At 41.9% G+C, this 13,321-nt stretch overlaps 2 protein-coding genes across 2 annotated transcripts; both read left to right on the forward strand.

The window, feature by feature from the left end:
* Window positions 1–274: 274 nt before the first annotated feature.
* On the forward strand, window positions 275–7,434 carry LOC143409969 (C-C motif chemokine 23-like). Its single transcript, XM_076870599.1, has 4 exons — window positions 275–410; window positions 4,914–4,967; window positions 5,436–5,550; window positions 5,978–7,434. Exons 1-4 carry the CDS (start codon window positions 335–337, stop codon window positions 6,063–6,065), a joined length of 333 nt encoding a protein of 110 aa, XP_076726714.1. The 5' UTR covers window positions 275–334; the 3' UTR covers window positions 6,066–7,434.
* A 1,862-nt stretch (window positions 7,435–9,296) lies between these two features.
* LOC143410214 (C-C motif chemokine 15-like) lies at window positions 9,297–13,287 on the forward strand. Its single transcript, XM_076870968.1, has 4 exons — window positions 9,297–9,494; window positions 11,810–11,872; window positions 12,336–12,447; window positions 12,872–13,287. The coding sequence occupies exons 1-4, from the start codon at window positions 9,419–9,421 to the stop codon at window positions 12,966–12,968; spliced, it is 348 nt and encodes a 115-aa protein (XP_076727083.1). The 5' UTR covers window positions 9,297–9,418; the 3' UTR covers window positions 12,969–13,287.
* Window positions 13,288–13,321: the final 34 nt, after the last annotated feature.

The following is a 13,321-nucleotide window of genomic DNA, read 5'->3' on the forward strand; positions in this document are numbered from 1 at the left end:
TTAATGAATCTTCTAGAAGGAAGGATCCTACTTAAAATATTCCCTCTTTGCCTGTGCCCATTAGGACAGTTCAGGAACTCCACAGGGCTGTGAGTGTCACCTTGGTGGTGGTCTCACTTCTTGTTTCATCCTCAGCCCTGCCTTTCCTTCTGCATTGTCGTCCCAGTTCCCTCTTTTAGAAACAGCTGTTAATTATGACATAGCCAATGAACAGAACTCTGACCTCTGCTCAGGACTTCCTGATTCTCCTTTTATAAACACAGAGACAGGACAGGGAGTCAAAGAGTGGTGAGCTCAGGAGTCCCCAGCCCAGCTCTTCCTGCCCACGGGGAAGATGAAGTTCTCCACAGCTGCCCTCTCCTTGCTCATTCTTGCTGCTGCTCTTGGATCCCAGGCCCGGGTCATACATGGTGAGTCCAGTGAGCTTTCTCACTGGTGGCCAGGTCCTCGGTAACTCATGGTCTGGGGAGGAGATGCAGCGGGCACCATTTTCCTCTAGTGACTCCTGTCCATCCCAGACATGGTGGTGGAACTTACTTAACAGAAGAGCAGGGTATAGACCTGGAAAAGGTCTGCAGCCTGGAAAAAAAAAAACTGTCCACAAATGACTGGTCCTGTTTGGGGACAATTATTTCCTTTTCCATGGCCAGAGTTATTGGATACCTTTCCTTAGTGGACATGGGGACTATTCAATGCTAGATCAAAAAAAATTATAGTACAACTGGAAATTTTTTGGAAAGAAGCATAGAATTCTATGACGTTTGAACCATTATATACCATCTAATATAAATCTATCACATTGGAGAGGAAGTGGTCCAACCCAGGCAAGTGTCTCACACAAGGTCACTTAACCGTTCTATTCTTTAACAAATATGTGTCTAGTCATTCCTTTTTCAGGGCAGGCACTATTCCAAGTTTCTTATGGATGCTGACGAATTTATTCCTGATAACAATCCTGCAGGGTAGTTATTATATTAAATGATGTGAATTAGCTATTTTTGTTGGGGGAAAACCTAGCATGATATCAGTCATTTATTTGCATATTATTATTGTTCTCGTTTTGTAAATGAGAAAATTGATTTATAAAAACTTTAAATAACTTGCATGAGATCACCCAGCTGGTAGGTGGTGAAATTAGGATAGGAGCTAGTTTGGAAGTAGTTATGGGAAGCCAAGACTATTTAAGATATTTTGTACAGGCCAACCTGACCATATCAAGCATATTACATTGTATATATGTGCCTCATTATATACAATTTATATGTAACTACTCAACCTTGCCTTGATGTCCTTGGGGAATTGTTCCAGGATCTTACATGGATACCAAAATCCCTGGATGCTCATGACCTTATATAACCCATGCATACCTTCCCCTGTGCTAGAAATAATTTCTAGATTACTTATAGTACCTAAAACAATTTAAGTGCTAGTAAATAGTTGTTATACTATATTGTTCAGGAAATAATGACATGTTCAGTACCAATGTAACTTGTGTTTTTGCTTTGTTTCAGTTTTGAAGTGCTAGGTATTGAAACTAGGCTTCATATATGCTAGGCAAGTGCTGTACCACTGAGCTACATTCCCAGCCCCTTGATGCAACTTTTTTCTTTCTTTATTCTTTTTAAGAATATTTTCAACTACAGTTGGTTGACTCCATAGATGTGGAACCCCCAGGTATAGAGGGTTGACTATTTATAAGAAATGAGCTAAGAGAGGGACATGGTGGCACACTCCAGTAATCCCAGGGACTTGGGAGGCTGAGACAGGAGAATCACAAATTCAAGGCAAACTTCAGTGTCTTAGTGAAGCCTTCAGCAACTTAATGAGACCTAGTCTCAAAATAAAAAATATGGAAAGCAGTATGGAGATTCCTCAGAAACCTGGGCATGGAACCACCATTTGACCCAGCTATCCAACTCCTTGGTTTATACCCAAAGGACTTAAAATCAGCATACAACAGTAATGCAGCCATGTCAATGTTTATAGCAGCTCAATTCACAACAGCTAAACTATGGAACCAACTTCGGTATCCCTCAATAGATGAATGGATAAAGAAAATGTGGTATACATAGTCAATGAAATATTACTCAGCTTTAAAGAAGAGTGAAATTATGGCATTTTACCAGTAAATGATTGGAGTTGGAGAATATCATGCTAAGTGAAATAAGCCAATCCCACAAAACTAAAGGCTGAATGAATGTTTTCTCTAATGTGCAGATACTAAATCATAATAAGACAGGGATGGGGGGGCCACTAGGGAAGAATAGCGTTATCTTAGGTTGTAGAGGGAAGTGATAGGAGGCAAGGAGAGGGGATATGTAGATAGGAAAGATAATAGAATGAGACAGACATTATTACTTTATCTATATATGTGACTGCATGACCTATATGATTCTGCAACATGTACACTCAGAAAAAAGAAATTATATCCCATCTATGTATGATATAGCAAAGTTTATAAAATGCATTTTATTGTCAAGTATAACTAATTAAAACAAAACTTTAAAAAATTTTAAAAAGAATCAATGAGAACCAAATTCAATTTTATGTTACATTTATATTTTCTTTCCTTAAGTGCAAAACCAACCATATTTACTTTATGTGAAATACAGGTTAATAGAGATTGATATTAAAATCTTTTCAATGCACTCCATTTTTTTAAAAAAAGTAAGAACTCTATGATAGTGTTTTTGAGTTTGTATTTTAAAATATCTATAATAAAACACTTCTTTTTAATTTTCTCATTAAATAAATAAATAAGAAGAAGAAGGACTGGGGATGTAGCTCAGTGATAAATAAAGCACCCCTGCATTAAATTCCTCCTACCAAAAGAAAAAAAGAAAAGAAATGAGCTAAGAACAAGAAAGCAATTGTTGAACTAAGTTGATGACTGAATCCTTGTTGCCCAAATCATTAATTTATGTTTTGATATGAAAAATAAATATCAATTTTAGAGCTAGTTTTAGTCTGTGATACAGGCAATTGTGGAAATGACTGAGTTGAAAGGGAGGGAAAGAGAAAGGGAGGAACAAAGGAAAGAAGGAAAGAGAGCTTAAAGTTTAGCTGCATTTGCCTAATTAGCACAATACCGGTCTATAATCCCCCAAACAGTTAGGGCTGTATGAATTTCAGAATATAGAATTTTGGGGGCTTTGAAAAGTTAAGATGATATCCAGTAATTTCACTTCTGGGTATACACCCCCCAAAACTTGAAAGCATGTGCATGAAAAGATTTCAGTACCACCATGTTCTTAGCAGTGTTCTCCACAGTAGGCAAAAGGTAGAAACACGATGTGTCCATCAGTGGACACATAATGGATGGATGAGTAAAATGTGGTAGACACATGCAATGAAATATTATCCAGCATTGAAAAGAGAGGAAATTCTGACATATGCTACTACATGGACGAAAGTTGGGTGACATAAGTGAAGCAAGTCAGTCACGAAAGACAGATGCTGCATGTATAAGCTACACAGAGTGGTATTTGCAAGGTTTATGAATGGATGGTGGTGATACTTGCGCTGTATTTGGAATATATTTAAGGCTACTAAACTGGACACTTTAAAATGTTTTAATAGCAAAATTTGAAACTATATATATATATATATATATATATATATATATATATATATATATTTACTACAATTTTAAAAATAATTAAGACAATAAACACTTGCATGTTGCTCAACTTTGTGGGATCTGGAAAGCACACTATTTCTATGAAATGCAGCAATATTTCTATTACGGTTTAAATCTAGAAAGATCCTCCTAAAAGCTCATGTTTTGAAAGTGTGACCTCCAATGTAGCAAGGTTCAGAGGTGGGTTTTAGGCAAGGGTGAGAGCTGTAAACTCAGGTAGATTAATCCATTTTATGAATTAAGAATTTGAGTGGACTGCTAGGTGATAATTATGGACAAGGGGGGCACAGCTGGAGTAGGTCACTGGGACACAACTTCGGGGATTGTATATCTTGTCCCCAGCTCCTCACTCTTTTTCTCTGCTTCCTGGTTGTCACAAGCTGAACAGATTTCTGCCGTTGTGCCCTGGTCTGCCTCACCTCAGGCCTACAGCAACGGAGTCAGCCAGCCAGGGAATAAAATCTCTGAAACCAAGAGCACCAAATCAACATTCCTTCCTCTAAATTGTTCTTGTCAGGTGTTTTGATCACAGTGATTAAAAATTGACTAATAGTCAGGAATCCACCCAGGCAACCTTGGTAGTAGCAAACACCTGTCATCCCAGAGACTAGGGGCAGGGAAGGGGTGGGGGGCACTGAGACAGAAGGATCACAAGTTCAACACCAGCCTCACCAACTGAATGAGATCCTCAGCAACTGAGCGAGACCTGGTCTCAAAATTAAAAAGGTAAAAAGAACTGGGGATGTAACTCATTGAGAAAGAGCCCCTGGGTTCAGTCCCCAGTACAAAAAAAAAAAAAAAAAAGCTAACACAATTCTTCAGCAAACACATAAGTTTTAGTACCGAATGGGATAAATAAAGATTGTAAATAGGTTCACATCATTTCAAGGGACATTGTGCCACCAAATGAGCTGACGAACAACTTGCTATTTGCCAGACTTGTAGATGGCAAAAACATGAAGAAAGAGTGTGAACTTCATCACATTAGGAATGGATCCCTTGAAGTTACTCACATTGGACTTTCATTGTGCTATTAGTATTCAAGAGACAGTAGAATGTCTCTGTGTCTCAAACATTTTCAAAAGGGCCCTGAAGAATCGCAGGGAAAAAGAAGACAGAAGGGCTAAGGCAGGCCTACACCCAGACAGGTGACTGCGTTCCAGGATCGGGGCCTCTCTGCCTTGGGATGGGGTGAGGAATGGGGTGGGTGGAGATGCTGAAACGGTGCTGTCTCCCAGTAAATTCCACCCCCCCCCCGTCTGTTTTCTTTCAGATCTAGAGAAAAGACAACATCTGAGGATTCCTATTGAGTCTCCAATTCAGCACGGTAAATGACCAAAGAGGACATATTTCTAAGCAGCAGGGGGAGCTCAGACTTATGCTAGAGATTCATCCACCCTGTTGACAGGACAGGCTGAGAACAGGAGGGCCTGAGGGTGGGGAAAGTCTCCAGGGAAGATCAGGATGAGCCACGGGGTACCTCCTCCAAGGATGCTTTCTCTATTGCCACCTGGCTGTCCTGAGAGTCTGCCCAGCTGGGGCAGGGTGGGTGCTTGTGACGCCTGCAGCTGCCTTCCTCTTCCAGGGCTAATGCTTCTGCCCCTATCATGGTTCACCATGGAACCTTCAAACACAGAGGTCAGCTCAGGGCTGGGGGATTCTGAAGCAAGGAGATGACAGTGAGTGCTGCCCAAGGAGAAGCCCTGGTCTCCCGCCACCGTACCCTTCACAGCAACCTACGTGGTACTCCTGATGCAAAAGACTTGGCCCTCAAATGGACTTTTTCTGCCTGCAGGTATTCTTCAGGAAGCTGCTGACTGCTGCTTCTCATATACTCGACGAAGAATCCGGTGTACATTCATGAAAGATTATTATAAAACAAGCAGTGGGTGCTCTCAGCCAGGTGTCATGTAAGTGCTAAGTTCACCCATCACGTACTGGGAGCCAGGGAGCCGGCAGGGTCTCGGAGGGAGGGCATGAGGGATGGGTGTCTAAAATAGTCCCACCCTTGAATTTTGCCAGGTAAGGGACAACTTGTGTTCTCATCAGGGTCCTGCAGGGCATAAAGGATGAGACTTTCCTAGTGGAGAGGAGGAGAGGGGAGGAAGGAGAGAGCAGGCAGGCAGGAGGCTGCCCAAGGACACTCCCATGAATCCTCAGGGAGTCTCACAGGCAGAGGAGGGTCTCAGAGAGGATCCTGGGCCTGAGCTGCCTTCTGCAGAGAATGGAAAGAAGAGACTGTTGGGTGGGGATTCCCAGGGGTAAGGAGGATGGGGCTCCTTGCGTCCACTTGCTGAAGACAACTCATTTTGTAACCCTTTCCCCGTTTTTCTCCAGTTTCTTCAGTAGGAAGGGACAACGAATCTGTGCCGACCCCAATGATGGGAGAGTCCAGGAGTGCATGGCAAACTTGAACTTAATCTAACTGTCCATGGATCTGGAGCTAAAAAAAAATCAATGGAGAAAAAGAAAGACAAGTTGCCAGCCACCCCACCCCCAACTCCCTCAACCCAACTACCTCCTGGGAGATTCTTGGCCTGGATTACTGAAAACAAGTGAACAAACAAACAAAAAAAAAAAGTCTGTATTCTGTTTGGTGTTAAAGCAACGCATCTGGTAAACAATAAACAGCATCTGTGTGGATTCAGCCTGATTTGACGGCAGATCCTGAGTTGTAACCACCATGATTGCCCCAGAACAACTCAAATTGGGTTTTCCTGCATAGTTTTCCAGAAAACTATAAAAGGATAAAACCATTAGAGTGATATGTGGAGCTTTACAACCAGAGTCTGGCTCCAGGAGCATGCCTGACTCTTACGTCAGTGTAAGGTAAACCAGGTACATTCCAGCTACAATGAAGTCTCTTTTCTCCAAACCCAGTTCCCTGCCTCTCTTTCTGACTCAAATTGCATCTATCAGTAAGACCCCAGCAAACTGCACTCTAATGCTCGATCTGTCTGTCTCTCAGGTCTCACGGCACCCGGCACCAGTCCTCATATACCAGGTCTGAGTTGTTCTAGAGCAAAATCCAGTTACTTTACTTATTTATTTTGAAGTTTAAGAGGAAGAGGAAACTGAGGGAATTACTCATCTTAGGATAAGTATTATCTTCTAAACAAGAGATATCATAGTATTATTTTTCAATAGCTAAAGCCATGACTCATTCAAATATAGATTGAATGTGTGTATTTAAACCATATGTGATGTTATGGGTCCATGTATGATGGAATCATAAAACTGATCCAACAATCACTGGAGGAATAGAGTTTATAGAGTTAATTGCAGATGATATTCTAAAACATGTTTGCTAAGTTAGGGGACAGATTAGTACCTGTGTATACAGTGATCATAAACCTATCCCCTTTAGGGGATAGGGGATAGGTTTATGATCACTTCTAGGGGACAGAAATCATTTGCATATGTCCTGGTCAAAATTTTCAAGTTAATACATTATTTCATAAACTCTGGGACCTGGTCAGTAGTAAGTGGAACATAACCCCCTACCTACCATCCTCTACACTTACAGAAATCCTGGAGAAGGGTGGGGGCTGTTAGCAACATTCCAGGATGACATAGGAAGGAATGCACTTATCCTTTGCCCTGTTTCTAAATTTTAGTTGTTTTTATTAATATACATAAGTTCTGAAAAGACTTTTCCTCTAAAGTTAAAGGATATTTTTAAACCATTTAAGCCAGTCACAGTGACCATACACCTGTAATACTGGCTCTTCAGGAGGCTGAGGCAGGAGGATAGTAGGTTCAAGGTCAGTCTGGAAAACATAGGAAGACCCTATCTCAAAATAAAATAAAAAGGGCTGGAGATGTAGTTCAGTAATAGAGGGCCTGGGTTCAATCTCCAATGCTACAAAAAAAGAAAAACAAAACTTTTAAAGAGAGTGGCTATCAAATATATGTACACCTCTATTTAAGCTTATAAGCTTATTTTTACAATTAGTACACCTTGGTTACTATCTCATAAAATTCAAAGGACAGCACTGAATTCTAAACTACAACAAAACGTTTTCTATTTGAAAAAGTTTTAGGGCTGGGGATGTGGCTCTAGCGGTAGTGTTCTCGCCTGGCATGCGTGGGGCACTGGGTTCGATCCTCAACACCACATAAAAATAAAATAAAGATATTGTGTTCACCTAAAACTAAAAAATAAATATTTTTTTAAAAAAGAAAAAGTTTTAAACTTATGTCTACTTTTAGTATGATTTGCCTAAGAAATCAATAGGAGGAAATAACTTTAAGAGCAGTGAGTCACAAATTGCAAAAAAAAAAATTCCTGAGATAACAACAAAAACTGGGGATTTTTATAACCCAAGGAAACTAGACACAAATTCACATTATGTCTCATCTTCTCCTCCCTACCAAAATAGCTAGTATTTTTAAGGTTTTGTGGTAGTTTGGAAAACAGCATCTTTCACCATACTATGGTCATGCTCAAATGACACATCTTACTTAATATCTGACCCATGAGAATCTCATGCAAGTCTTAGTTTCTAAGAATTGTCCATTAATTTTCAGTCTTATTAACCAAAAGAAAATGATTTGTCTTCATTTCATTATCACCATTCTGCATTTGCACATGGAAACTTATACCTCTGGTTTTACTTTATTCTCTGTTAACTACCTCAACCTTCAGATATCCAAGGACCTTGTAACTGTGCACTGGGGATTTTGTTAAGAGAATGGATCACCTATGCTCTTTTAATCACACCCATGAGGAAGGAGAAGGCAGCTGTGGGGGTGGGAATTAGGTAAATAAGACTTAGAAACAGAATATGACTGTAACTATAGGATTTGAATACCAGATGCTGTGGAAGCACTTTGCAGGAACACCTGGCCCAACCTGGAGGGAGCAAGGGCCTAGAATAGAGGCCTGAATAGAGTTGATGAGTTAGTAGGAATTAAAATTAGCACAGCACCAATTTATCCATTAAGCACAACTATTGGGGTCCTTGAGTATACAGGTCCTCTCCCAAGGAAGAAAATCTAAATTTAAAAATACACTTTTAGCTGTTGAACTTATTATGCACTAAAGTGTCATTGTATTGGAAAGTGGAGGGGCAATGCATGGGAAGAGAACCCAAGTCTTCAGGGCCTTCTGCACACAAAGACTTTGATGTTGGCCCCAAGTCCATGAGAAGCCCCTGGCAGATTATGAATGATGAATCACATGGCCAAGGCTGTATGCCAGAGCATGCCTCCTGGAGGGTACCCTGATTGCAGGCTTTAGGGCACTTGAGAGTCAGGGTGCAGTGGTTAGGCCTTGAGATCATCAGAACTTAGGAATCTCCTGGCCCCTAATCTCCTGCTCTTCATTCCAGGGGCCAACTGGACTGGCTCCTAAGTTTCAATTCCCTTCTGGTTGGGCCAGAAGAGAACCGGAAATGGGCACAGTGTCCACCAAGTCCCAACCCTGAGTCAGGGAGTCTGGCAGAGACACCCGCCCTCACCCTGTGGTCAGATTCATAGGAGCCAATGAGTCTCCTAACAGAGGAATCCTTCTTGAAATAGTTCTTCTCTGTGCCTGTATACTGGGACAGCTGGAAAATCCCCATGTCACCTTTGCCCTCTACTTCCTGTTACACTCTCAGCCTCTTTCTGTCTTATAGAAATAGCATGTTCACTATTAATGAGCCAATGGAGAGCGTTCTGACCTCTGTCCTGTGACTTCCTGATCCTCCTCCTTTGATAAACATAAGGACAGGCCGGCAAATCAGGGAGATCAAAATCTCTTTCTCAGAACAACTCTGCCTGCCCACAGGAAAGATGAAGGTCTCTGCAGCTGCCCTCTCCTTCCTCGTTCTTGGGGCTGCCCTTGGATCCCAGGCCCAGGTCATACCCGGTGAGTCTGGAGAGCCCCTTCACCAGGGGCCAGGTCCTCGGTAACTCTTGGTCTGGGGAGGAGATGCAGCGGGTACCACTGCCCTCCCTGACTCTGTCTGCAGCTCCTGGTCCCATCGGGGGGAAGAGTCACCTCCTTTGCAAGGGCCAGAAGTATTGGGTACCTTCTCTTGGCTGGCATTTTAGCTAGATGGAAAGGACCATCATTAAAGTATAAATTTGTGAAAAGAAGTAGAGAATTCCATGATGTTTGCATCATTATATAGCATCTACTGTAGAAATGTCATTTTTCAGAGGAATTGGGACTAGCCAGGTAAGTGACCCATCTGAGATCACCTTCTCATTTGAATGTGTGGAATTTTAATTGATGAGGGTGACTGAATCTCCAGAGAGACCAATGCCATTAAAAAAAAAAAAAAAAGAATGCAGCTGGGCGTGGTGGTGCACATCCATAATCCAGAGGCTTGGGAGACTGAGGTAGAAGGATCTCAAGCTCAAAGCCAGGCACTAAGGAACTCAATGAGAGCCTGTCTCTAAATCAAATACAAAATAGGGCTGGGGAATGTGGCCCAGTGGTTGAGTGCCCCTCAGTTCAATCCCTGATACCAAGGGAAAAAAAAAAAAAAAATGTATTACTTACATTTCCCAGGAGAGGGAGATACACTGAGCAGCACAGGGCTACAGTGTACCTCAGCTTTGGGCCAGGAGGCACAAGAAGGATAGAGGGGAAACCTATGCCAGAGCCTTTATGAGGTTTCTGATAAGAACTCAGGACAAAGGAGGGGGTGCTGTTTAAGACTGGATAGGTTGAATACGTCCAGAAAGCTTTGGATATAGTGATGATGGTCTTTCATTGTCTGGTACTTGGCTGTAGAATGATTTAGGGCAGGGGACATGTGGGCATGGCATTTGAGAGTGAGACAAAGAAGTGGTTGGGCAGAAGCATTCAGCATTAGTCAGTTTGAAACACTTGCTGTCTCTAAAAATTGACCAGTCCTGGGAGAGGCGCTCTCTCCATCTGTCGAGATTCTTAAGAAGTTAAAATGTCACAAGATGCAGGGGGAAAAATTAAAAAACAAAAAGCATGATTAGCAGTCACCTAACAATTCTAATTTTTATTTAACAAATATATTATCTAGTATTTTCTATGTGCCATGCTGTCGCTGTTCTTTAAACATTGAGTCTTCCAAACAACTTTGTGGGTTAGGTATTAGTTGGAACAAGTTGTGAATTTGCCATTCATGTAGGGAACGAAAGAGTAGGACTTAAGCAATTTTATATAGTTTGTATATTATTGTTGTTGTTGTTATCATTATTATATTCTCTCACTTTCTAAATGAGAAAACTGTGGTATAGAAACCTTAAATAACTTGCTTAATATCACATAGATAATAACTGTTGAAATCAGGATATGAGCTAGTTCAGAAGTAGTTATGGAAAATAAGGCTATTTCAGATTTCTTTTTTTCTTTTTTTTTTTTTCCACTTTGGATTGAACTCAACATATCCCCAGTCTTTTTTGTTTTTTAATTTTGAGAGCGTGTCTTGCTAAGTTGCTAAGAGATTCACTAAGTTGCTGAGGCTGGCCTCAAACTTTCGATCCTCCTCCTCTGCTTTCCAACTGGAACTATAGGCATGATAGTGAGTCACCATTCCCAGCTCAGATCTTATTTATTTATTTTCATTGCAGTTCTACCCACATCATATCAAACATGTAGAGAAGTGTCCATTTGCCTTATTAAATGTAATTTAATTGTAACTATTTAAGAAACCAGCTAGAAGTTAAGTTGTACTTGCCTAATTAGAATGATGCAGGTTTGCAATTTCTTACCAACAATCTTTGGAGTTAGATGTTTTCTGAAATGCAAAATTTTTCTGGTTTTGAAAAAGTCATCGATACCTGGACATTACCTAACCTCTCTGGTAGTGTCTGGGGAGCATATTTTAATCAAACACCTAGGAATATTTATACTAGATAAAGACTGGAAGTAGCTTCACACCACTTCAAGGGACATTGTGCCACCAAATGAGTAGATGAAAAACTTGCTGTTTCCAGAGTCCTAAAATTCCAGAAGCATGTTCAACTTGCAGTTTGCTTTTAGTATTTCAGAGTCAGTACAAAGTCTTCATGTCTCCAACATTTTCAAAAGGGCCCAGAGCACTCATGATACAAAAGGGCTGAGACAGGCCTAAACCCAGACAGGTCCAGGATCAGAGCTTGTCTACCTTGGGATGGGGCAAGGAATAGGGTGAGCAGAGACACTGATAGGGTGCTGACTCCCAGCTATTTCTCTCCCCACCTTTCTATTTCTTTCAGATGCAGAAACAAGAGAACTCTTGGAGGGAGAGCATACGTTTCAACCTCCACTAGTTAATAAAGGTAAATATTCCATTGTGTTATATATTTAAAAGCAGCAGATGAGCAAGATCCATGCTATGGTTCCATCCACCATATTACAGGGCAGAGAGAGATCTGGAGGACCCTGGGGTATGTAGAACTCTCCAGGGAAGATCAGGATGGGCCACGGGTACCTCCTGCAAAGATGCCTTTTCTATTCCCACCGGGCATTCCTGAGAGCCCACCCATCTGGGGCCCAGGGTGCTCTCTGGTGCCTGCAGCTGCCTTCCCCTTCTCAGAAAATGCTATTGCCCCTGTTGAGGCTGTAAGTCCACCTGGGTACCTTCAGACACACCATTCAACTTTGAGGTGGGGGTTCTGAAGCGAGGAGATGACAGTGAGTGCCGTCCAAGGAGGAAGAAGCATCCCTTCTGAGTGCTGGTCCCTCCGTGGTACTCTTAAGAGAAAAGACCTGTCCCTTAAATAGCCCTTTCTCCACTTACAGTCTTCAACTCTCCTGCTGACTGCTGCTTCTCATATATTACACGAAGTATCCGGTGTACATTCATGAAAGATTATTATAAAACGAGCAGTGGGTGCTCTCAGCCAGGTGTCATGTAAGTGCTAAGTTCACCCATCACGTACTGGGAGCCAGGGAGCCGGCAGGGTCTCGGAGGGAGGGCATGAGGGATGGGTGTCTAAAATAGTCCCACCCTTGGATCTTGCCAAGTAAGGGACAACTTGTGTCCTCATCAGGGTCCTGCAGGGCATAAAGGATGAGACTTTCCTAGTGGAGAGGAGGAGAGGGGAGGAAGGAGAGAGCAGGCAGGCAGGAGGCTGCCCAAGGACACTCCCATGAATCCTCAGGGAGTCTCACAGGCAGAGGAGGGTCTCAGAGAGGATCCTGGGCCTGAGCTGCCTTCTGCAGAGAATGGAAAGAAGAGACTGTTGGGTGGTGATTCTCAGGGGCAAGGAGGATGGGGCTCTTTGCGTCCACTTGCTGAAGACAACTCAGTTCATAATCGCCTTCTTGTCGCCCAGCTTTCTCACCAACAAGGGGCAACATGTCTGTGCCAAACTCAATGATCCATCAGTTCAAGAGTGCATGAAAAAACTGAAGCACAATCCATCATCCTAGGATCCAAGAATTATGAACCTTGCATAAGAAGAAAGAACAGGATGGCCAGCCATCCCACCCCAATTCTCTTGCCCGAGAACCTCCTATGAATTTTTTTGCCCAAACTATTTTTTAAAGAAATTTGCTGTTGGGCTGGGGATGTGGCTCAAGCGGTAGCACGCTCGCCTGGTATGCGTGCGGCCCGGGTTCGACCCTCAGCACCACATACAAACAAAGATGTTGTGTCCACCAAAAACTAAGAAATAAATAAATATTTAAAAAAAAAGAAAAGAAAAAGAAATTTGCTGTTCTGTTCTGGTTAGAAAAGTAATGCATTTAATAAAGAGTATTCAGTTTAACTTTGCTTGGATTTT

The sequence above is a fragment of the Callospermophilus lateralis genome, chromosome 11 (genome assembly GCF_048772815.1).
Source record: "Callospermophilus lateralis isolate mCalLat2 chromosome 11, mCalLat2.hap1, whole genome shotgun sequence".
NCBI classification, from domain to species: domain Eukaryota; kingdom Metazoa; phylum Chordata; class Mammalia; order Rodentia; family Sciuridae; genus Callospermophilus; species Callospermophilus lateralis.

Coding starts and splice junctions, on each gene's coding strand:
- LOC143409969 (XM_076870599.1), top strand. CDS start 335: ATGAAGTTCTCCACAGCTGCCCTCTCCTTGCTCATTCTTGCTGCTGCT. Junction 411..4,913: donor CCAGGCCCGGGTCATACATG/GTGAGTCCAGTG, acceptor GTTTTCTTTCAG/ATCTAGAGAAAAGACAACAT. Junction 4,968..5,435: donor TGAGTCTCCAATTCAGCACG/GTAAATGACCAA, acceptor TTCTGCCTGCAG/GTATTCTTCAGGAAGCTGCT.
- LOC143410214 (XM_076870968.1), top strand. CDS start 9,419: ATGAAGGTCTCTGCAGCTGCCCTCTCCTTCCTCGTTCTTGGGGCTGCC. Junction 11,873..12,335: donor ACCTCCACTAGTTAATAAAG/GTAAATATTCCA, acceptor CTCCACTTACAG/TCTTCAACTCTCCTGCTGAC. Junction 12,448..12,871: donor TGCTCTCAGCCAGGTGTCAT/GTAAGTGCTAAG, acceptor CTTGTCGCCCAG/CTTTCTCACCAACAAGGGGC.